The sequence below is a fragment of the Pipistrellus kuhlii genome, unplaced genomic scaffold (genome assembly GCF_014108245.1).
Source record: "Pipistrellus kuhlii isolate mPipKuh1 unplaced genomic scaffold, mPipKuh1.p scaffold_m20_p_26, whole genome shotgun sequence".
NCBI classification, from domain to species: domain Eukaryota; kingdom Metazoa; phylum Chordata; class Mammalia; order Chiroptera; family Vespertilionidae; genus Pipistrellus; species Pipistrellus kuhlii.
The window spans coordinates 8267979-8290040 of NW_023425525.1; the positions used below are offsets into that span (position 1 = coordinate 8267979).

At 57.1% G+C, this 22062-nt stretch overlaps 1 protein-coding gene across 5 annotated transcripts in view; it reads right to left on the reverse strand.

The window, feature by feature from the left end:
* Nucleotides 1-326: 326 nt before the first annotated feature.
* The window catches only part of NOD1 (nucleotide binding oligomerization domain containing 1), a 28238-nt gene continuing 6502 nt past the window's right edge, over nucleotides 327-22062 (reverse strand). The window contains exons 1-12 of one of the 5 annotated variants that reach the window (XM_036453756.2): nucleotides 18975-20068; nucleotides 18126-18437; nucleotides 16558-16732; nucleotides 13339-15172; nucleotides 11160-11243; nucleotides 9871-9954; nucleotides 8544-8627; nucleotides 7271-7354; nucleotides 6533-6616; nucleotides 6360-6443; nucleotides 1913-1996; nucleotides 327-913 (exon numbers count right to left, since the gene is read on the reverse strand). In XM_036453756.2, the coding sequence (XP_036309649.1) occupies nucleotides 841-913; nucleotides 1913-1996; nucleotides 6360-6443; nucleotides 6533-6616; nucleotides 7271-7354; nucleotides 8544-8627; nucleotides 9871-9954; nucleotides 11160-11243; nucleotides 13339-15172; nucleotides 16558-16732; nucleotides 18126-18332 (2877 nt within the window). In that variant the 5' untranslated portion in view covers nucleotides 18333-18437; nucleotides 18975-20068 and the 3' untranslated portion in view covers nucleotides 327-840. Of the gene's footprint in view, nucleotides 914-1912; nucleotides 1997-6359; nucleotides 6444-6532; nucleotides 6617-7270; nucleotides 7355-8543; nucleotides 8628-9259; nucleotides 9311-9870; nucleotides 10040-11159; nucleotides 11244-13338; nucleotides 15173-16557; nucleotides 16733-18125; nucleotides 18545-18974; nucleotides 20069-22062 lie in introns of those variants that run through there. The other 4 variants (XM_036453754.2, XR_004990673.2, XR_004990674.2 and 1 more) reach the window with 4 other exon arrangements.

A 22062-nucleotide genomic window follows, 5' to 3' on the forward strand; every position in this document is an offset into this window, starting at 1 on the left:
CAGTCTTCCTGGGGCAGAGCAGCTCTGCCTCAGTGGGAGTCTCTGGAGGTCAGCCCTCGCCGTGGGAAAGCCAGCAACGCCCTCGCTCTCAGCTAGAGCATCCAGTGGTCTTGGTTGGCAGGGAGGCCCCAGGATGGAAAAGCCTGTGCCGAGCCGAAACCGGTTTGGCTCAGTGGATAGAGCGTCGGACTGAAAGGTCCCAGGTTCGATTCCGGTCAAGGGCATGTACATTGGTTGCGGGCACATCCCCCAGTGGGGGGTGTGCAAGAGGCAGCTTGGTCGATGTATCTCTCTCATCGACGTTTCTAACTCTCTATCCCTCTCCCTTCCTCTCTGTGTAAAATCAATAAAAATATTTTAAAAAAAGAAAAAAAAAAAGAAAGAAAAAGCCTGTGCCGAGTCTTCTCCTTGGCACCCACTGCCACCCCACACGGGGCTACAGCTGTGAAGTGGGAGGGCAGCACCACATTGCAGGCAAAACACTTGTTGTTCACGGAGCATCTTCTCTGCACCATGTCCTCGGCGGCTCGGTGAGGGGGGCATCGACATCCCAGTCCCCCAGCTGCCAGGGCCGGCGTCCTATGAGCTCAGCCATTCCTCTGGATGCGGTTTCCATGACCGTGGGCACTTGGGACCGTCTCTGCATGTACGCTTCCAGTAACAATATGGCTCACAAAGCCCACGCTTCTCCGTGAAACTGCCCGTCAGAGCATCTGTGAAGGCCCTGGGCTCCCGGCAGGCCCCAAGCAAGACGCCACCTAAGACGGGTGACCGCAGAGCGGCTGCTGCTGCTGCCAGCGCCCCTCCCAGGGTCAGAGCCTCGGACAGGAAGGCATCCTCTCAGGAAAGGACCAGCCGCTTCTCACCCTCAAAGCCTCTGACCTCCTCGAGCTTGAACAAGTTCCCATTTAGGCTGTTGGAGAAAGAGAGACAAGTAAAATGCAAATATGATCATACCCCCTTTTGCTGCACACCCTTCAGTGACTTCCCACGGCTCTTAGGATAAACACCCAACGATGTCACGGGACACACACGCCTTTTGTGGTCCAGCTTCCCCGTCCTCCGCCCCCGTTGACCCTCTCGCTCACTGTCTGAGCCCCGAGGCGCACGCTCCTTGACATCATGCTCCTTCCTGCCTCCGGGCTTTTGCATATGCTGTTCCACCTGCCCGGGACCACCTTCCCTCCCACTCCGCCGGCTGACTCCTCGTCATCTTTTACGGCTTACTTCCAGTGCCACTGCCTTAGACCGTCCCGGGACCTCACCCGTGGTAGGTCCCCTTCCTAGCTTTCCCCTTTGTAGCACTCACCACGATTTAATTAAATAATTACTTGAGTGATTTTTAAAAATAATTTTTAATGTTTTTATTGATTTCAGAGAAAGGAGGGAAGAGATGGAAACATCAATGATGAGAGAGAGTCATTGATTGGCTGCCTCCTGCATGCCCCACACTGGGGATCAAGCCTTCAACCTGGGCATGTGCCCTGACTGGGAATCCAACCTCGACCTCCTGGTTCATGGGGCGCTGCTCGACCACTGAGCCACACCAGCTGGGTTTGAATGTGTGTTTTTTCACTGTGTCACCCTCACTAGATGACAAACCTACGAGGGCAGCTCCATTTCCTTCGCCACTGGATTGTCAGTGCCAACACAAGCACTCGGTTATTCAGCAAACGAATGAAGAGCAGCGCCAGTTCCTGGGGACACAGCGGTGACCGGACGCAGGCCCTCCCTCAGAGACAGCCTCACGGGGAGCTGCTGCCTGCAGTGTGGGATTGGACTGGTTTCTACGGACAGGCTCACGGCGCTGGGAATAGATGGAATTGCCCTCCTGGGGGCAATTGGTACCTGGCGCACAGCCAGTGGTGCTCAGCACACACTGCCATCACCACGAGGGATGAGCGGGTCTTACCAAATCTCCATGATGCCGGTGTTCTTCTCTAAGGCGTCTGCCAGCCGGGCGACCCCCTTGGCTGTGATCTGGTTCTGGATAAGCCTGGAAGAAGGATGTGTTGTTAGTGTCAGGCACACGGCGCCGGATCAACCCTGCCCCCTTCGCCAGGGTACCTGACAGGATGGTGGGGGAAGACGGGGCCGGGGAGAACTGAATCCTCATGACCTTTAACCTGGGTAAGATCACCTACATCCAATCCAGCCTTTGGAATGCTTGATGTCTCTATTTCTTACAGTGAGCATCATACATCCGTGCGTTCCCACAGAGACAGCTTAACGGGTGAGCATACATATGTGTGTGTGCTTGGCCCAGCTCTCTGCAGAGGAGCCCAATCAGGAATGCCTGGAGACCACACAGACTCTCAGACGCATGCTGGGGAGTAGACAGGCAGGTCTCCTTCCAGGTGGTGAGGGGAAGGCAAGGCAGTTTTCAAAGCTGAAGTAGCAACCAGCTGGCCATTCTCTTTTTTGCGGGGAACAATGGCTTCAGGAGGGGGCCATGCCCTCCCCGCCATGAGAGGGCGAGAGGAGCAACAGTCCCTGATGCCCCTCGGGGCCCCGTGGGGAAGCAGTGATCAGTGATAATGGGGCCTCGAGGAGCAATCCCGTTTCACTGGGCAGCAGCGATCGGGATGGAGCAGTGGGTGCAGACCGCCGGGAGCCTGGCAGAGCCTGAAACGCCCCCCTGGGCAGTTCCCTCTGCAGCGATGTGTCTGCTTCATCACGGGCTCTCCCCTCACTCCTGGCCATCTGCAGTGAGCCTAATACCGAACTGAACCCTGAGACCTCCTGGGCTTTGACCCAAGGAGGCAGCCTTACCAAAGTGCGAAAGGGCCAACCCCTTAAAGAGGCGGCAGATCACAGCGGTTCAACTCCCCACTCCCCAGCGATGGGTCCTTGAAGAAATACACAGGCTCTCTGTGCCTCAGGTGCCTTATCTGTAAAATGGGAGTAACTGAGAGCATCTTCCTACCAGCAGTGTGTGAGGTTTGAATGGGACGACATGTTTGAAGCCGTTCTCGCAGTCCGTGCCACGGGCCCAGGGGAGGGGAGCCCGTGTTGCCATCACTGTCCACGCACACGGGACAGTGACAGCAGCCTGCAGCTGGGACCCAGTGCTCCAGCCCCCTCTCCTCAAGGCTGGACCTCAGACCCCGTGCAGAGGTGATGACCTAACACGCGTGACTGCATGTCACTTGACATGCTTGCCAAAAGCAGAACGAGCACCTGGCCGTGGGCACGGAGTTCTGCGTTCAGTCCAACTGCGTTCAGTTCAGCTCTGCCGCTTTCCAGTGACTTCCTTCGAGGCAGCCACCCCTGGCCTTGCAGGGGGCTCAGGCACACGCTCTCCAGGCTATCCCCACCCGGGCCCGTAGAGCTGAGCTGGCACGAAGCAGCCCAGGCTCCCTCTCCAGGCCCGGCCAGCTCGCTCCCCCCGGGGGGCTGGCCTGGCCTCACCTCAGGAAGCGCATAAGAGGAAATCTACCGGCCAGGAAAAAGAAAGGAAACCAACCAACCAATCAAATTATATAAAAAGCACAGTCTGGCTGTTTCCACCGAAACTGACACGGCGATCTAAAATTCATTAGGAAATGCAGGGGGCCCAGGATGGCCAAGACCCAGGTTGTCCTCAAGACAACCTTAAGGACGAAGAACACGGCCAGAGGACTCCCAATTCCCAAGCTCAAAACTTCCCAGGAAGGGGCACTGACCAACCAGCACAGCGCTGCTGGCACGGGGCGAACACGTGCATCCGTGCACTAGACGAGAAAGCCCAGAAATTACCCGAGAAACGCTACTCTGGTGGTCAACTGACTTTTCAGCAAAAGTGCCAGGGCCGTGGGAAAGGGGAAGATGGTTTTTTCAGCGAGTGGTGCTGGGACAACCAGGGGCAAGAGAGCAAAGCTGTACCCCATTGTCTCGTTCCACACGCAAACATCAACCCGCCTGGATGGAAAACCAAGACGAGAGCAAAACCACAGCACTTCAGAGAGTGGCGAGCGGTGAACCTCTGGGGCCTGCATCTTAGAAAGATACCTACAGCACAAGCAGCCAAAGGGGAAACAGACAGACCGGACTTCCCCAAATTCAAAGCTGCTGCGCTTCGGAGGTCGCCCTCCAGAAAGTGAAAAGCCAGAGCAGCGCCGGGTCTCGTCCCGTCTGCGGCCATCGCAGAAGCGTCCGCCGTCAAAGGGAAGTTCTCCGTGGCTTCTGACCGGCTCCGGCTCCTTCCCGCATTCCCGTCACCCACTTCCAAGGAGCTGAGGCAGAGGGGCGGAGTTCAACCCACGCCGGCCTGAAGGGGTGATGAAGTTCAGGTGTGTGGGGACACTGCGAAGGGCCACACAGTGGCAGGAAGTGCAGGGTTCCAGGAAGGAATACGTGGTCTCCGCTGGAGGAGGCGGCGGGAGGGAGCTAACGGTGGCGCCTGCTCACATGGCCATCCCCAGCACGGCCGCTAGCACTCCACTAACGCTGGACAGAGACCACAGGGAGATCCCCACACAAACAGCCACATCGCACCACGTAGGAAGGGATAAGGTCAAATACATGGGAGAAACTATTTTGTTTTAAATACATTTTTACTGATTTCAGAGAGGGAGAGGGAGAGAGAGAGAGAGAAACATCAATGATGAGAGAGAATCATTCATCAGCTGCCTCCTCGCACACCCCACACTGGAGATTGAGTTCACAACCCGGGCAGGTACCCTTGACCAGAATCGAACCCAGTGCATTTCGGTACACAAGCCAACGCTCTATCCACTGAGCCAAACCAGCTAGGGCACAAGGAAGAAACTATTGAGATGATACAGGAATACAACTTCCATTAAAAACAAAAAAGTGAGAAACCCCACAGAAGAAATATTTGCAAATCCTATCTATACTAATAAAAGCATAATATGCTAATTAGACCGGACGGCAGAACAGCGGAACCACCAGCCAGACAACCTTCCCGGATGAAGCCAGGGCTTCGAGGGCTGAGCCCCTTGCGTGAATTTCGTGCACCAGGCCTCTAATATCTAACAAATGTCTGGCACCCAGAATATATCAAGAACTCTTACAACTCGGTGATAAGAAAGGCAAATAGTCCAATTTAAAAAGGGGTAAAGGATTTAGAGACATTTCTCCAAAGAAGATATATCAACGGCCAACAGCAGCATGAAAAGACACCCACCATTGTTAGTCATCAATGAAATGAAGATCGAAACCACAACGAGACACCACTTCACACCCACTAGGAGGGCAAGATTCAGAAAGACGGCCAATGACAAGGGTTGGAGAGAACTTGGAGAAAGGGGAACCCTCCTACGTTGCTGATGGGAATGCAAAGTAGAGCAATGCTTTGGAAAACAGTCCGGCAATTCCTCACATATTCATAGTGATCACGTGACCCAGCAATTCCATTCCTAAGTAGACACCCAAGAGAAATGAAAATGCATGATCACACACAGGCATGCACATGAATGTTCACAGCAGCATTATTCATGATAGTAAAAAAGGAGAAGCAACCCAGATAGACATAGAAAATGTGGAAGAACCATGGACATATGGAATGTCACCCCTCCATAAAAAGCACGGATATGTGCTAAAATGTAGGTGAACCTTGAAAACGTGCACTATGAAAGAACACAGAGACAAAAGGTCACATGCTATGATTCATGTCTATGAAATGCCCAGAACAGGCAAAGCGGAGTAGTGGTTGCGGGACCAGCAGGGGAGGGGAAGGCTGGGGAATGAGTGTCTAATCATACAGGTATTGGGGGTAGGGAAGTGGGAAGGGTAAAACTGCCCTAGAATTAGATAGCAGTAATGATTGCACAACCTTGAAAAACATTGCAGTGGTGAATCAAAAAGGTGAATTGTATGGCATACGCAGTTTAAATCCGTGGTCGGCAAACTGTGACTCACGAGCCACACACGGCTCTTTGGCCCCTTGAGTGTGGCTCTTCCACAAAATACCACGACTTTGGCAAGTATTTTGAAGAAGTGGCGTTAGGAGAAGTTTAAGTTTAAAAAATTTGGCTCTCAAAAGAAATTTCAATAGTTGTACTGTTGATATGTGACTCTGTGGACTAACGAGTTTGCCGACCACTGGTTTTTTTTTTTTTTGTTTGGTTGTTTTTTTTTTAAATATATATTTTATTGATTTTGTACAGAGAGGAAGGGAGATAGAGAGTTAGAAACGTCGATGAGAGAGAAACATCGACCAGCTGCCTCTTGCCCATCCCCTACCGGGGATGTGCCCGCAACCAACGTACATGCCCCTGACCGGAATCGAACCTGGGACCTTTCAGTCCCGCAGACCGACGCTCTACCACTGAGCCAAACCGGTTTCAGCCGACCAATGGTTTTAATCAAACGTTTTCAAAAGCAGCCCAGTGTGGAATCCCAGGGTTCTGAGTTACCATAAATGCTTCAACGTCTGGTTGACTTTCAGCATCTCTGCCATGCTGTCTGCCACTTCATCATCGAGTGCGTTCTGGGTGAGCCTGGAGAGGAAGGGGGCGGTGACTCGGAGGGTCTGTCTGGCGCACCTCTCTAAGGGATTCTCAGCCTTCCGGCGGGATCTGGGAATTACCAGAATATTCTCAGCGACGTGTTCCAGTGCAAGGCCTGCGCGAGGCTTTTTCCGCCTCCTGTCGAAATGCCGTTGGCAGCCAGGCTGGGAGGAAGACACGTGAGGGGATCATTGCAGGAGGCGTTGGCTTCCGCAGCCCGAGCAGCCCGGAGACTGGCTGGAGGCCCAGCTGCCTGGAGACAGGAAGTCTCACGGGCAGCCACCGGGCGCTGCTGCTCCAGGGCACAGGCTCAGCGCGGGAGGTCAGGTGGAGACAGCAGGCACGGTCTGTCCTCCCAGAGCAGGGACTGCCACTGCCCCGCCGTCTCAGACTCATTCCAGGGGCAGGAAGAACGCCAGTGGCGGGGAACACCGAGGCTCTGAGGTTTGGCCAGAAGGACAAGGGGTCCCTCTGTCCAGCACTCGCCTTGAGAATGAGGAAGGGCAGGAATCCACTGCCCAGTGCCCCTCTCAGTGTATCTGGACTTAAGAATTCCTCCCACCCCCATGGGGCAAGGGGACACGGCCGAGGGGCTGGCAGTATCCTCGGCCTCGGCCTGGGTGGGTGCCTGTGTCAAACCACCGAGCTGAACACAGAGCCGTGGACTTGACTCACTTAATGTAATGTCTCCTGTATGTCCATAGAAACGTTTAAAAAGACACACACACACACACACACACCTCTCTCATTAGGAAAGCCGGCCGCCCTCTTCCCTTTGGCTCCTCCCCTGCCACCCAGGGGTCAGACACAGCGGTTACCTGAGGTTGGTCAAGCTGGGGTGGTTCCTCAGAGCCTCTGCGAAGGCCTGTGCTCCTTCATCGCCGATCTGATTGCCCCACATCCTGAGGGCAGAGGCGAGACAGTGAAGGGAGCGCCCGCTCCCCCTGGCCTGCTGGTGAGCCGTCAGCCCCTAGTGAGCCGTCATCCCCTAGTGAGCCGTCATCCCATAGTGAGCCGTCAGCCCCTAGTGAGCCGTCAGCCCCTAGTGAGCTGTCATCCCCTAGTGAACTGTCATCCCATAGTGAACTGTCATCCCATAGTGAGCCGTCATCCCCTAGTGAGTCGTCATCCCCTAGTGAGCCGTCATCCCATAGTGAGCCGTCATCCCCTAGTGAGTCGTCATCCCCTAGTGAACTGTCATCCCCTAGTGAACTGTCATCCCATAGTGAACTGTCATCCCATAGTGAGCCGTCATCCCCTAGTGAGTCGTCATTCCCTAGTGAGCCGTCAGCCCCTAGTGAGCCGTCAGCCCCTAGTGAGCCGTCAGCCCCTAGTGAGCTGTCATCCCCAATGAGCCGTCATTCCCTAGTGAGCTGTCATCCCCAATGAGCCATCATCCCCTAGTGAGCTGTCATCCCCTAGTGAGCCGTCAGCCCCTAGTGAGCTGTCATCCCCAATGAGCCATCATCCCCTAGTGAGCTGTCAGCCCACTGTGAGCCGTCAGCCCCTAGTGAGCTGTCAGCCCACTGTGAGCCATCAGCCCCTAGTGAGCCGTCAGCCCCTAGTGAGCCGTCAGCCCCTAGTGAGCTGTCATCCCCAATGAGCCATCATCCCCTAGTGAGCTGTCATCCCCTAGTGAGCCGTCAGCCCCTAGTGAGCTGTCATTCCCTAGTGAGCTATCATCCTATAGTGAGCCGTCCTCCCCTAGTGCCGTCATCCCCTAGTGAGCCATCATTCCCTAGTGAACTGTCATCCCCTAGTGAGCCGTCATCCCCTAGTGAACTGTCATCTCTTAGTGAGCCGTCCTCCCCTAGTGCCGTCATCCCCTAGTGAGCTGTCAGCCCCGTAGTGAGCTGTCATCTTTTAGGGACCTATCAGCCCTGCAGTGAGCTGCTTGGGGTTTCAGAGTCAAAAGGATAAAGAGCATCTCCTGGGCAGAAGCCAGTGGGGCCCCGAGCGCCCGGTGAAAGCTCCTGTGCCTCCCACGGCTTGCCCAGCGGCCTGTGGTGTGTTCGGAGCAAGAAGACCGGCAGGTGCTCACGGAGAGACCAGGCTGTCGGTCTCTCCACGTGTGCAGTTGTCCATACTCACCCGATCTCCAAGATGGATTTGCTTTTCTTCACAGCCAGGGCAAGACACTTGCCTCCCTCGCTGGTTATCTGGTTTTTCCCCAGTCTGCAGAGAGAGAGTTGAGCCCGCGTCTGCCTCCTGCTGGGAGGGGACTCGGTCACCCTCATCCCAGCACAGAGGCCCCTCTGGGCCCTCTCGGGGGCGTGGCCTTTCTCTGGGACCCACGGCAGCTACGCCCCACACTCCCACTCGGAAGGACCCGAAGGCCAGAGGAGACCAGTCAGGATTCCACTCCAGGTGATGGTAACCACCTGCAGAAGCTCGGCGACTGGAGCGGCCCCTGGGGTTAAGTGACCTCTGAGTGTCACTCGTGTCCGTCAGCAGAGTGAGGAGGTGCTGGCTGCAGCCGCAAATGGTCAAGGTGAGTGTCCCCAAATGGTTAAGGTGAGTGCCCTCTTCCAGGCCTGCTGCTCTGCCACCGGGTAAAGCAAGCTCCCCCTTGCAGCTAGATGGGTGCCCTGGTCTGAATGTGTGTGTCCTCCCCAAGGTCATGTTCCACAATCCCCACCCGCAGGGTGATGGCATGAGGAGGTGGGGCCTTTGGGAGGTGCGTAGGTCATGAGGGTGGAGCCCTCAGGATTGGGGTGAGCGGCTTATAAAAGAGGCCCCTCTCCCCCTTTTCCACCAGGTGAGCACACAGTGAGGCCCCATCTATGGACATGAAATCGGGCCCTCACCAGACACGTAATCTGCCACCACTTTGGTCTTGGACTCCCCAGCCTCCAGAACTGTAAGAAATGAATTTCAGGTGTTTATGAGCAGCCTACCTTATGGTATTTTGTAACAGAAGCCTGAAGGCTAGGCTGGTGTGGTCCAGGAGGTCACGGTTCAATTCCCGGTCAGGGCACACGCCCGGGTTGTGGGCTTGATCCCCCGTGTGGGGCGTGCAGGAGGCAGCCGGTCAATGATTCTCTCTCATCACTGATGTTTCCATCTTTCTCTCTCTCTCCCTTCCTCTCTGGAATCAATTTTTTTTTATATAGAGATGTAAACATATAGATATAAAAAAAAAAAGCCCGAAAGGGGAAAAGGACCTTCAAAAAGGGTGATAGCTGGGGCCTTTCTTCCTTCATTAATTAATGTCATTAAAATGCCAAGCTATCCAGCCGCCAACTCCGAGCCTCACCCCCAGTTAATAAATCCTGCGCGTGGCCAGCTCACCTTCCACGCACAGGTCTCCTGACTCGCCAGTAAGGCCCCCGGGCAAGCAGAAGAAGGCTTTGCGGGGAGAGTCTTCACGGAGAGTCTGTTTGTCTGAATGAAGAGCCGCCCCGCCTGCCCCACTTACTTCAGGTGCGTGAGGCCTGTGCACTCTTCCACGATCCTGGCGACGTAGCCGGCTCCGACGTCCGTGATCTGGTTGTTGTACAAGCTTCGGGAGAAAGCACAGGCAGAGAGCGTGGTGAGTCACGACGTCATCTAAAGGAGCCCAGTTTTAAACACTGAGGATGTGCCGTCTGGGTTGAAAGAAGAAAGAAAGGGAACGTGGGGAGCCGAGATTGGGGCTCTGGGGCCTCACAGGCTGGGTTCAGAGCCGCTCTGCCACGTTCCCGCTGTATGGCCAGCGGCAAGTTCCTTACCGCCTCTGTGCCTGTTTCTCCGTCTATAATACTGGGGTGAGAAGGAACCCCGACAGGGCTGTCCTAAGGACTGTGTGAGATCATTCCATATGTGCTCGATGAATGACAGGTGATGGGCATTTTTAGATGAAGATGCTGATGAGCTTCTTGACGGGGAAGTTTCTGAGTACCGGGCCTCCTCAGTGTCTGCCTTTCAGTCATTTTTGCCACTTGATACCAATTCAGCAGATCGCCCCAAGAAGTGGGCAGTGGGGACTGTACGGATGCACAGAGCTCTGAGCTGAAAGGGGCCTCTCTCCTGTGTTCCCATGTCCTCGCTGCTCAGCGTGGGGAAGTGAGGCCCAAAGAAGCTGATTAAAATCAATTAAAAAAAACAGTGGCCGTGGGGCTGGCTGTGTGGGCCCACAATCTCCCATCGCAAGCTCCAAAATTCCAGACGCTGAAAACCCAGTTTTTCATCACAACTTTGGCAACTGGTATGGAGCTGCTCATGGTCCTCATCCCACCCAGCTTGAATAATCATTTACGTCTGGCTGCAGAAATACGGAAGTATTTTAAAAGGGGGTCCCGCCATGTCAGCACTACTCGGCATGTGCTCTGGGTTCTGACCTGTGTCTTGCCCCCAGGGTTCTGGCCGAGGGGTCACGTGCCCAGCGCGGTGAAGTCTGATGAACAAACAGTATTCTGTTTAGAAAACGAGCCCTCGCTACCTTCTCATTGCATCCCCCGGCCAGCACGCATAACGCCACTCGCCTATATTACCAGGATCGTAAGATACAAGCGAGGAGACTGAGGCCCAGCGTGACTGCCCGACTTGCTCCAAGAGTGGGCAGCTGGCTGGACCCAAAGCAGAACCAGGACTCCTGCTTCCCCCTCCGGTGGTCTTCCTGTGCCCGTGTCCATCAGTCCCAACCATCTGATCACACGGGAATGGCCATCTCCTGCTGCTCGGTCCTTTTACTGAGTAGCCAGCCCAGGGTTCTTGGGAAACACGTACCCTAAATACATCAGAATCTTGTACTTGGTCAGCTCTTCATAGAGCACCTTGACCCCACTGTCCGTGACCTGGTTCACGCTGAGTCTGAAAGAAAACAGCAGAGAAGAGTGACCCATCTGAGCAGCTGCTCACTAGGAGGGGCATTCACTCCACCGGGACGCAGAAGCCTCCCCTGGAGGTCCTGGCCTTCCCCGTCCGAGAGGACGGCCGGAACAGCCGGCCACACAGCCCCCACCGCGCCTGGTCATGGTGGGGCCGACAGACCCACCCAGAGCCAGCCCCTCGGCGAGCCTGCAGCTCAGCCCGGATTCAACTCAAGGACAAGAGGAGACGCAGGAAGGCCACGCGCGGACAGCCCGCTCTGATATCCTGCCTTTGGGGGCAGCCTCCGTGTGAAGGAGCCAATGTGTAAACAAGTGGTTTTGGCTGTGTTCCAGCAACACTTCACCTACAGACACAAGCCAAACGGGGCCGCAAGTTGACCTTTTTAATCCCCTACTGGGGATGTGCCAGCAACCACCGTACATGCCCTTGACCGGAATCGAACTTGGGACCTTTCAGTCCGCAGGCCGACACTCTATCCATTGAGCCAAACCTGTTTCGGAGGCCCCTAGTCTAAATAATCAAACAGGAAGCTAATCAAGAGTCAACAATAAGAGTCATTGTTCTTTACTGAGATCTCTGGAAGCTCAGGGCTGCTGGCTTTGATCATGGCAAACAACTAATGCTAACTTGCAAAAACTCTGCCTTTTATTTGTTTATTGTCTTTGAATTTATCGGAGTGTGTTAAGAGGGTTAAGTTAGGTAGCATTTGTAATGACTTCACCCACTCTCAATGAATGCTGATTGATCTTACAGTTGACCTTTGAACAACAGGGGTTTGAGCTGTGTGGGTCCAATTATACTATGTGGATTGTTTTCAATCAATATATTGAAAAAATTGGGGCATTTATGAAAATTTGAAAAATTCACAAACGGTATAGCCTAGAAATACCGGGGGGAAAAATTAAGAGAGAGATATACAATATAATGAGTGCATAAAATATATGTATTTTCTCTTCCTTATGACTTTAGTAACATTTTCTTTTCTCTAGCTTACTTTAAGAATACAGTGTATAATACATATAACATACACAACATGTACAGAAGTGAGCAAAAGTAGGTTTACTGTTATTTGTATGAAAAATAATACAATAATTGATAAATAGTAATACAATTATAAACTGTGTTTTGTACATTCACTACTGTAAACCTACTTCTGCCACACTCTGTATTAATCGATTGTTTATGTTCGTGTGAGGCTGCCAGGCAATGGTAGGCTTTTAGTAAGTAAGTGTTTGGGGAGCCAAAAGTTATATGTGGCCCGAGCTGCTTTGGCTCAGTGAACAGAGCGTCGACCTGTGGACTGAAGGGTCCCAGGTTCGATCCCAGCCAAGGGCACATGCCTGGGTGGTGGGCTCGATCCCGGGTGGGTGTGTGTGCAGGAGGCAATCAATCATTGATGTTTCTCTCTCCCTCCCTTCCTCTCTGAAATGAACAAAAAAATGTATATATTATATAAAAAAAGTTATAGATGGATCTTTGGCTTCCGGGGGCCAGCGTCCCTAACCCCCGCGTTGTTCGAGGGTCTGCTGTACTGCAGTTGCTAGGATACGAGCATCTCCTTTTCCCAATGAGGACCCTGAGGCTCAGAGATCAAGCAACTTATTCAAGGACACCCACCGTTGTCAGTCTGCCTGACTTCAAAGCTTTGTTCCTTGACCAATGTCACCCCAATCAATTTAATTAATAACAATAATAATAATAATAATAAAAGCTTTGTTCCTTGACCAATTCACCCCAGTCAATTTAAATAATAATAATAATAATAATAATAACAGTAATACAAGCTTTGTTCCTTGACCAATGTCACTCCAATCAATTTAATAATAATTTTTTAAAAAGCTTTGTTCCTTGTTCTCAGCCACCCTGAGACAGAGACGGTCTGGAAGTTCCAAGACCAGTGGTGGTGACTCTCAGGGTGATCAGAAGACCCCACTCTGTGGTGCTAGTCCTGGTGTCACCCAGCCCGGCCAACCCGGCCCGCCAGCACTCCCGGTGCCCAGCCCTCCAGCGCCCCCAGTGCCCGGCCCGCCAGAGCCCCCTGTGCCTGGCCCACCAGCGCCCCGGGCAGCCTCACCTGACGACCGTGAGGCAGCTGAAGCAGGGCTGCAGCTCCCGCACACCGTAGTCGTTGAGGTTGTTGTTGTCCAGGTCGAGGGCCAGCCGCTTGCGGAAGTGGTGCAGCACGAAGGCCAGGGCGCTGCAGTCGGCCGAGCAGGCGTTGCAGTAGGTCAGCTTGAGGTAGTTGGCGCAGATGCCCTTGGCCGCCAGCCGCCCCACCTTCTCGCTCTGCGTCTCGTAGATGCAGCGCAGCATCCAGATGAAGGTGGGCATGGCCTGCACCTGGCTGAAGCCGTCGGTGCGCGTGCGGGGCAGGCTCCGCAGGTGGGCCCGCAGGCTGGCGCACAGGTGCGCCCACAGCGCCCGGCGCTTCCTCCGCAGGGCGGCGGCCGGCACCAGGTGGCTCAGGAGCTTCTGCTTGGCCTTGGACAGCAGCCCGCACAGGAAGAGGTTGGTGAACTGGAAGTGGTCCTTGTTCTTGAAGGGGTTGTCCCCCGCCGGGCGGCGGGCCCCCAGGCACGGGAAGGGGAGCAGGTGGGGCGGGCAGGCCGCCGTCACCGCCGCATCCTCCGGGGGCGCCCACTCCTGGAAGAACCGGAGCAGCGCCCGCGTGCCCGCCCTGGCGTCCACCACGAGGGAGAAGGCGGTGAAGAAGGCCTGCAGGGTGGTGTGGAAGAACTCGTAGGACTGCCCGCCCTCCCCCAGGCCCGGCTCGGGCACGGCGCGCAGGAAGCCCAGCTGCAGGTCGGCCTCGGGCAGGGCGCAGGCCTGCACCTCCTCGGGGCTGAACACGAACAGGTCCCGCTCCATGCCCCCGCGGGCCAGCCGGCCCAGCGCGCCCAGGGTGGCGCGGCCGGCGCGCAGGGCCTCCGTCTGGCTGCGCGTGTTCCTCTGCACCAGGCTGGTGGGCTGCGTCCGGTTGAGGTGGGCCTCGGTGGCCAGCAGGAACACGTCGGTCAGGGTCACGGTGCAGTCGGGCAGCTCGGGGGCGCCGCCGTCGCAGGCGCCGCGGTGGAAGTGGCGGAAGCAGCGGAAGATGATCCAGCAGAAGAGGGGCACGGCGCACAGGCTGCAGAGGTTGGGGCTGGCCTCCAGCTGGTCCAGCAGGCGGTCCCGCGCGGCCGGCTCGGGGAACATCCTCCCGGCGTAGGCACGCAGGTGGCCGCGGGAGAAGCCCCGCAGCTGCACCTTCTTGCGCAGGAGCTGGCGCGGGATCTCCACGCCCGTGCGGGCCGTGAGCAGCTTGGTGGCCCCCCGGAGCAGCGCCCCGCTGAGCAGGTTGGCCAGCAGCACCAGCGGGTGGGCCGGCTCCCAGGGCGACGAGGCGTCGGGCGCGCGGCTCAGGTCGAAGTCCGAGTGCAGCTCGTCCAGGCCGTCGAAGGTGAAGAGGGCGGCCTGGGGGAAGCGCAGCAGGAAGGCGAACACCTCCTCGGGGTCCCGCTCCGGGTAGCAGCAGTGCTTGAAGAGCAGGTCCTGCAGGCTCAGCGCGGCGCCCGCCCCGAAGCAGCTGAAGGTGCGGCAGCGGAAGTGGAAGGAGAACTTGAGCCGCGGGTCCAGCTGGCCGGCGGCCCACAGGCCCTGCAGCCGCTGCAGCAGCATGGACTTGCCCACGCCCGCGTCGCCCGAGACGAAGATGGTCTCGCCCTGCTCGTTGAGGACGCCCGCGGCGGGGTCCAGGAGGCGGGCTGGGCTGTCGAGGCTGCCCAGGCTCTCGTTGCTGAAGCCGACCAGCTCCATGATGGTGTCCGTGTACACCTCCTCCAGCAGCACCTCCTCCTTCTGCGAGTAGCACAGGATGAACTTGGAGTCTCGGCCCAGCTGGTGTCGCAGCTTCTGGATGTACAAGCTCACTGGAGGGGAGAGGGGGAGAGGGTGGTGAGAGGACCCAGGAGAGGTGGAGGCAGAGAGAGAGAGAGAGAGAGAGAGAGAGAGAGAGAGAGAGAGGCAGAGACCAAGCAATCAACCAGGGCGGCTGCAGGAGAAACCAGCTCACAGGTAACCCCACAGCCTGACCCTGAGGCCGAGGGCAAGGAGGCCTCACACGCAGGCCCCGAGGACGCTGAGGAGCCTGAGCTCCAGGATCTGCAGGTCGTCAGCCCTGACGGCTCTGCCCGACCTCAGACCTGGCCAGTCAGAGGGTGATGGCTTCCACAGGGCCCAGAGAGTGGGACAGACCCCCTCTTCCCCCCCACCGTCCTCCACACAAGTGGTCATGACAACTCCAGCTGAACACTAAAGCTCCCTCACCTTCCAGGGCCAGGCCTCGGGGCCCTGCCGCCCCGCCCATCCCCGGGGCCCTGTTCCACTAGCTGGAGCCAGACCCCGCCGAAACCCGTGTGTTGAGAAACTGCCCTGACCTTCCTATGGCTTATGTGCTGCCCTGGAAGCCACACGCAGCCTCACAAAACCACACGCCAGGGCTTTCGGTGATGGAATGAGCACTGGATGTTCCTCTGGATGACAAAGGAGCTGCGTCTCCTCCGACTCACCCCCCGTGGGTACACGAAGATGAAACCAGCCTTCTCCCCGAGGAGGAGCACACAGCCCTGTTCCCGGGGGAGGCCTGGGCAGCACCGACGTGTAGCAGGTGCCCCAGGTGACCCCGCTGCCTGCCCCAGCGGCGAGGACGCAGTGACGCGCTTACGTGGGGGCCGCGCTCTCAGCAAACCAGAGCTCGGAAACGGGGCTCACACCAGAAGGCAGGCGGGCCTTCCCCGCACTCCAAGGTGCCCAGGCCCTGGCATCGGGCGCACTAGCCCTGGCACACGAACACCTGTTGCCTAAGGGGGCGCCACGGTGCTTTGCAAATAAGCACTGGCAGTCAGGGGTGACAAGGGAATACGTTGCCTAGAGTCATACCTGGAAAGATTTTTTAAAAGAAAAAAAAGAAATGCAACCTTGAACTTGTGCAGCTGAGAACAACAGGAAGTGAGCAGGAGGTCAGAACAGAGGCATTCTCACGGGCCCCTACACAGAGCGACCCCATGCCTGTGGCCACTTCCATGGCAGCCCCTGGGCTGCACGTGGGCAGCAGGGACAGCTCTCCTCTGCTGTAAGGAGCACAGCACCTGGGCAGGAAGTCAGGGCTGGCCGGGGTGGACCAGCTTCCTGTCCTCTTGAGCCTACTCCCTACACTACAGCCTTTCCCGGCCCGGGCTGTGTGCTTGGTGTCTGCAGTCCACCCCCCACCCACCCACACACACACACACACACACCCTGCCCCGCGGACTCCTACCTGGGTCAGTGTTGACCACGGTCTTGCTCTGGATGAGCGGGGAAGGGGAGAAGCCGACCTCCAGCAGCCAGGGCCCGAGGTCCACGAAGGCATCGGCGAGCCGCTGGAGCACGTAGAGGAGGAACTCGGACACCTCCTCGCCCTTGCTCTGCACCAGGTCCAGGATCTTGCGGACCTGGTGGTGGCACAAGCACGAGGGCGTGAGCGTGGCACCAGGGGTGCGCTTCCACGGGCCCGGCCCACACCACAGGCCCCCCGGCTCTGACTGCAGCCCGGGGCTGGACCAGCCAGCCAGCCTGCCAGCCAGCCCGCGGAGATGCTATGCACCGAAGGCCTAGAATCTGTGGCCTGGGCCTCCTTAGCTGGAGAGAAAGCCACGCAGATCCACAAAACCACGAGGCTCCCCTGGGCCTAAAAGTAAGGGTAGACTCACAGCGGGACTGCGCCCACCTCTGGGATGTGCTCCGTGTCCCCTTTTCTCTCTTGAACTAACACCACTGCTCTCTAGGAATGAGTCTCAGGAGAGAGAGCCAGCCCTCTGGCATATGTGGGCACCGGGCCACCCAGCCAGGGGACAGTCAACCCCCATGTAAGCTGTGCTGTGAGAAAGGCTTTGTATGTTATTAAAAACCAAGGGGGGAAGTTACAAGGGTGAGCCCCTGTGCCTCCCCAGAACCCCTTCAGGTCTCTTCTGAGGACGGCAGGCTCCCGTGGCACACAGGTCTGTCACTCTCCGCGCAGGGAGGAGTGTGGGGTCTTGCCAGTTTTATTTTTCAGATGACACAAGGCTGGGTGGAACGAAGGGCTGCTCAGACCTCCCGCCGTGGCGTGGGGAGAATTCTTTATGATGGGCCCGGCTTCGAATGCAGCCGTTCCCGGACGGGAGGGCCACGCTCAGAGTCTAAGCAGCGAGCAGCTCCCAGACGTTTAAAGTCCCTGATCAGGGGTGGGGAATGTCTTGCCCACAGGCCAAACGAGGCCCACAAAATCATTAGGTCCGGCCCTGCCAAGGCCCTAGGGGCATGTTAATTCAATGTGTGCCCGCAGAGAACAGGCTGATTTTTCCGTTGACGATTCTGTATCATCAGCCAGCGAAGGATGCTATAACTATCCAAGGGGCCATTGGCAGAAACGAGGTTCCCCACCCCCTGCAACGCCCTGGCCGGTGCTTTCTGCTTGTTTTCTCTCCTCTCTCTCCTCATCATCTAAAGTAGGGGTGTCGAACTCAATCAGAGAAGGGGCCAAAATCTAAAATCCAGCCTAAATCGCGGGCCGAATGGTTTACTGAACAGTCATAAACTGACAATGTTAACCAGAAATGTGAATTTAAAATGAGTGGAACAATCTTTTCCTTAACAGTGCTGTTAACCAACTCACATGCTATCAAGGATTTGGCCCGCGGGCCTTGTGTTTGACACGTGTGCTTTATATTCTAGGAATGGCTGTGGTGGCCAATTCTGCCCAATGTACACGGCATCCTGCCAAGGCCACCTCCCTTCCCTCCCTCCGTCCCTCCGTCCCTCCGTCCCCCCCTCCGTCCCCCGTCCCCCGTCCCCCGTCCCCGGCACCTTGTCCGGCTGCGTGGGGCAGGCGCCCACAATCTCGGCGTCTTCGGCCGAGAAGTAGTCATTCTCCAGCAGGTTGTCCACCAGGCACTGCGTGTTGCGGATGTGCATGACCAGCAGCTCACGGTTGGTTTTCAACAGCTTCACGTGGGAGCGAGGACGCTGCGGCCGCGGGACCGTGTCCATCTCGCCGAGGCCCCGCTTCTCCATGGCTACAGCGGCGAGTGGCTCCGGGTCCCAGGTTCATCCTGGCTGCACGTGTCTTCCTGGCGGCGGACGATCGGGACCCAGGGCCCCTGCCTCTCCACGCGGCCCCTGAGGAGACGAAGGCGGTCACCGAGAAGGCCTGGGCCAAGGGGTCCGCCCCCCTCCGGTCCCGGACCGTGTCCACCCCGAGTGGGCGGGGGTCACGCCTCACACAGCGGCCGGAGGCCACCGGAGGAAACACCCTCGTGGACACGCGTCTGCCGCGGCGGGTGCCACTGCTAAGGTGGGTGCCCGGAGGTAAACAGACCTTTTTGTTTGCTTGTCTTAGCAAAACTTGTAAATAATGTTTTTTATTTTAGAGTGTGCCTCAATCCCAGACGAGAACAGAGATGAAAAAGGATATGGTTTTCCATAAAAAGGCGAACTGGGACTGGGAGCCTCTCCGATGCGGTAACCCGTCGGTTCCCACGTGTGTTGCATGTGTTACGTACTGTGTTCTTACGAAGTAAGTGAGAGGAAGGAAAGCACTGTTAGGAAAATCGTAAGGGAGAGAAGATATGCTGACAGTATTTCCTGCCTGTAAGTGGACCGGCGCAGTTCAAGCCCATGCTGTTCCGGGGCCGATGGTTCCTGCCTTTTTGGTACCTTTCCCATCGCCGTGAGTTTCTTGGAACCACCGAGACCCTCTTCTGAGCGGCGGAAGCTGGTTTCTGACAGACGCTCTGCTGACCTGGCTTTCTGTGTGTAAGGAGGAGTGAGACCCACCCGCCAGCTTTGTCTGTTGAAACCCCGCCCCTGAGAGTCCCAAACAGAGGATCAGAGATGATAATGATGCTCAAAGGTAACACCTCTTTGGCCAGGCCCTGTCTGCCTGAGCCTCCAGGGCAAACCTGAGGGCCTTCGCCAATGCCAGTCACATGACAAGATGCTGTCACCCAGGGGGCCGAGGCAGGCGGCCTGGGGTGCAGGGAGCCTCCAGGAGGCGGCGGGCCCTGCAGCCTTCCCCTGAGGGCCGTGTCGCGAGGGGATCCCAGCGGCACACAGAATGGCCAGCGGCCAGAGCTCACACCGAGTACACGCGCTGCCTGGCCCAGCTCGGGTCCAATGCCCTCCTCTCGCTGGGAGAGGCAGGATAACACAGGTCAGACGTGGTCTCTGGGGCCGGCCGGGCTTTAACCATCCTCCCTGGGCCTCAGTTTCCTCCCAAGGAGAATCCCTACCTCCACGTGGTACTGTAAGCACTAAGTTAATATTCACCAGATGCCTAGATCAGGGCTTGCTACAGCAAACGCTCGGTAATGATCACCTCATTTAATCTTCACTCCATCCTTAGGACAGCCGTAGATGGTCCCTGGTCCTGCTGGTTTACAAACCAGGAAACTGAGGCACTCAGAGGTTAAGGAGCTCCCTCCCTGCAGTCACAGGGCTTACAGTCCGGCGGGGCAGTGTGGTGAGCACAGGGGATGGATGAGGAATGGATGGAGAGGGCCAGGGCATCCATAGCTCTCCCGCGGGCTGCCTGGGCCCCCTGGAGCCCTCTGGAGCGGAGGGAGATGTGGGGAGAGCCCCCGTCTTTTAGGGAACGTGAACTTGAGACATCCAGAGGGTCCCAATAGCCCCTACCACACGAGTGGTGGGTCAAGGCCGCCCACCGCTGAGGGACATGGCCTCCAGGTCACCCGGGCCCGCACCCCTTTCCCCGGATGTCAGGTGGTTTCCCACTCTCCTCGGGAACGCACCCTCTCCCTTGAACTTGAATAAGGTGTGTTCTGGCGGGCGGGCCCCGCGGCTCCTCTGGCCATTGGCCGTGAAGGGAGGGACGCCAGGTGTGCTGCCACGAACCCCCTGGCTATTCAAGGACAAAGTGGTGATGGGAACAGCATGGCCTCCCCGCCCGCCAGCTGCCCCGAGGCAACCCAACAGGAAGCCAGCCTCGGGCACACGCCACGGAGCGCGGACAGAGCCGCACCGAGGACAGGGCACGTCGCAGGGCGGGCCACCTCGTGTGGCTCCTGCTTTCCCAGCTGCACCTCCCACCCCACCGGCAGCTCCCTCGCGCTCCCAGGCTCCGGAGACGCAGCCAACCCGAGCCTCCGTCCTCCGGAGACCGTCTCCTGGCCCGCTTTCGTCTTCTGTGGGATTTTCTTGTTTTACTCTATTCGTGTTCCTTGTTTTATTTTCCATCTCGTCACCTGGAACACCAGTCCAGTCCCAGCTGCCTCTGCCATACCAGGAAACGAGGAGCCCCCGAGGAGAAAACTTAGCAGATGGATGAGGCTACAGTTATTATTTGAAGCTTTTAAGCTCCATTAACTCTCTGAAAGCACCAAATTCCTCAGAATTTCCAAGCAGATTCAAAGTCTCTCTCAATCTCTCTTCTCCTTTTTGCTCTGCCTCCCCGCTCTCTCCCTCCATCTTTCTGTCGCCCTCCCCCCCCCCCCCCCCCTCCCTCCCTCCCTCCCTCCCTCCCCCCTCCCCCTCTCTTTCTCTCTTCTGAATGTGCCAGACAGCCTGCGCTGCGGACACAGAGCTGCCACCCTGACTGCGGAGAAAGGCACGCAGACAGAGCCAATGGGACTGATGCTGAGGAACACAGACAGCCTTTCACAGCCGCTGGACTTCCGGGAAGCCACGTGCCTGGCTCCTCATTTCTCGGAGCTAAGCATGTCTTTCTGGCCAACAAACCCCGCTGGGTGCACGCAGAGCCAGCCCCACCCTGACCCGCTGAAACCACGGACTTCTGGAATGGAGCAGAGTGCTGTCCAACACCCCCGTTTTAGAGACGAGGAAGGGCAGAGGCCTGTCTGATCAACTAGTTCTGGAGCCCAGGTCTCCAGTGCTTCCTGCTTCCCTGAGAAGCTGCCTCAGCAGCTGAGGGTGTCATCCCCCGCCCCCAGCAGAGAGGCCGCTGGCTCGGAATGGGGCAAGGACAGGGACTCCACCTCCCCCTGGGCCTCCCCTCAGCCTCTCCCTCCCGCTGGAAACTCCCAGGCACTTTATCCCCACCCTTCTCAGAGGTCAGGAAACTTTCTTTCCTAAATTCCCCCTTTGCACGGATGGGCGGGGTCAGTGAGGACAAAGACTCTAGGGCCAGCAGACTGGGTTCCAATCATCCGCTGTGTGATCTGCACAAAGGATAGCGCCCTCCTGGGCTCCCGTGCTCTTACCCGCCAAATGCAGAGATAACAGCACCTCACGGGGTCCCCAGAGGATTCACACACACACACAGACACACACACACACACACACAGAGACACACACACACACACACACAAAAAGACACACACACAGAGAGACACACACACACAGAGAGACACACACACACAGAGAGACACACACACACACACACACAGAGACACACACACACACACTGCTCAGAACAGCGCGGTCACATTGCAGGCACTTTGCATGACCTCCGTCTGCTCCCTCGCTGAGGCCCAGCATTTGGCTGAGGGGTCGTGTCCAGCTGGTCAGTCACTGCATCTCCCGCAGAGGGACAGAGGAACCAGATCAGAAAGGGCCAGCGGGATGAACCTGGCACGGGCACTGCCCCAGCAGGGGCCTCCTCGGTGCCCGCCAGAGGAATGTGTCCATCTCCAGAGCTCGCAGGCTCTCAGGGAGCGTCAGGCGCCCAGTCTGCTGCTGGGGAAGCTCCGGTTTGCAGGCCCCCGTCGTCGTCGTCGTCGTCGTTACCGCCCTACGGTCAGCGAGCTTGCCCAGAGCCCAGCTCTCG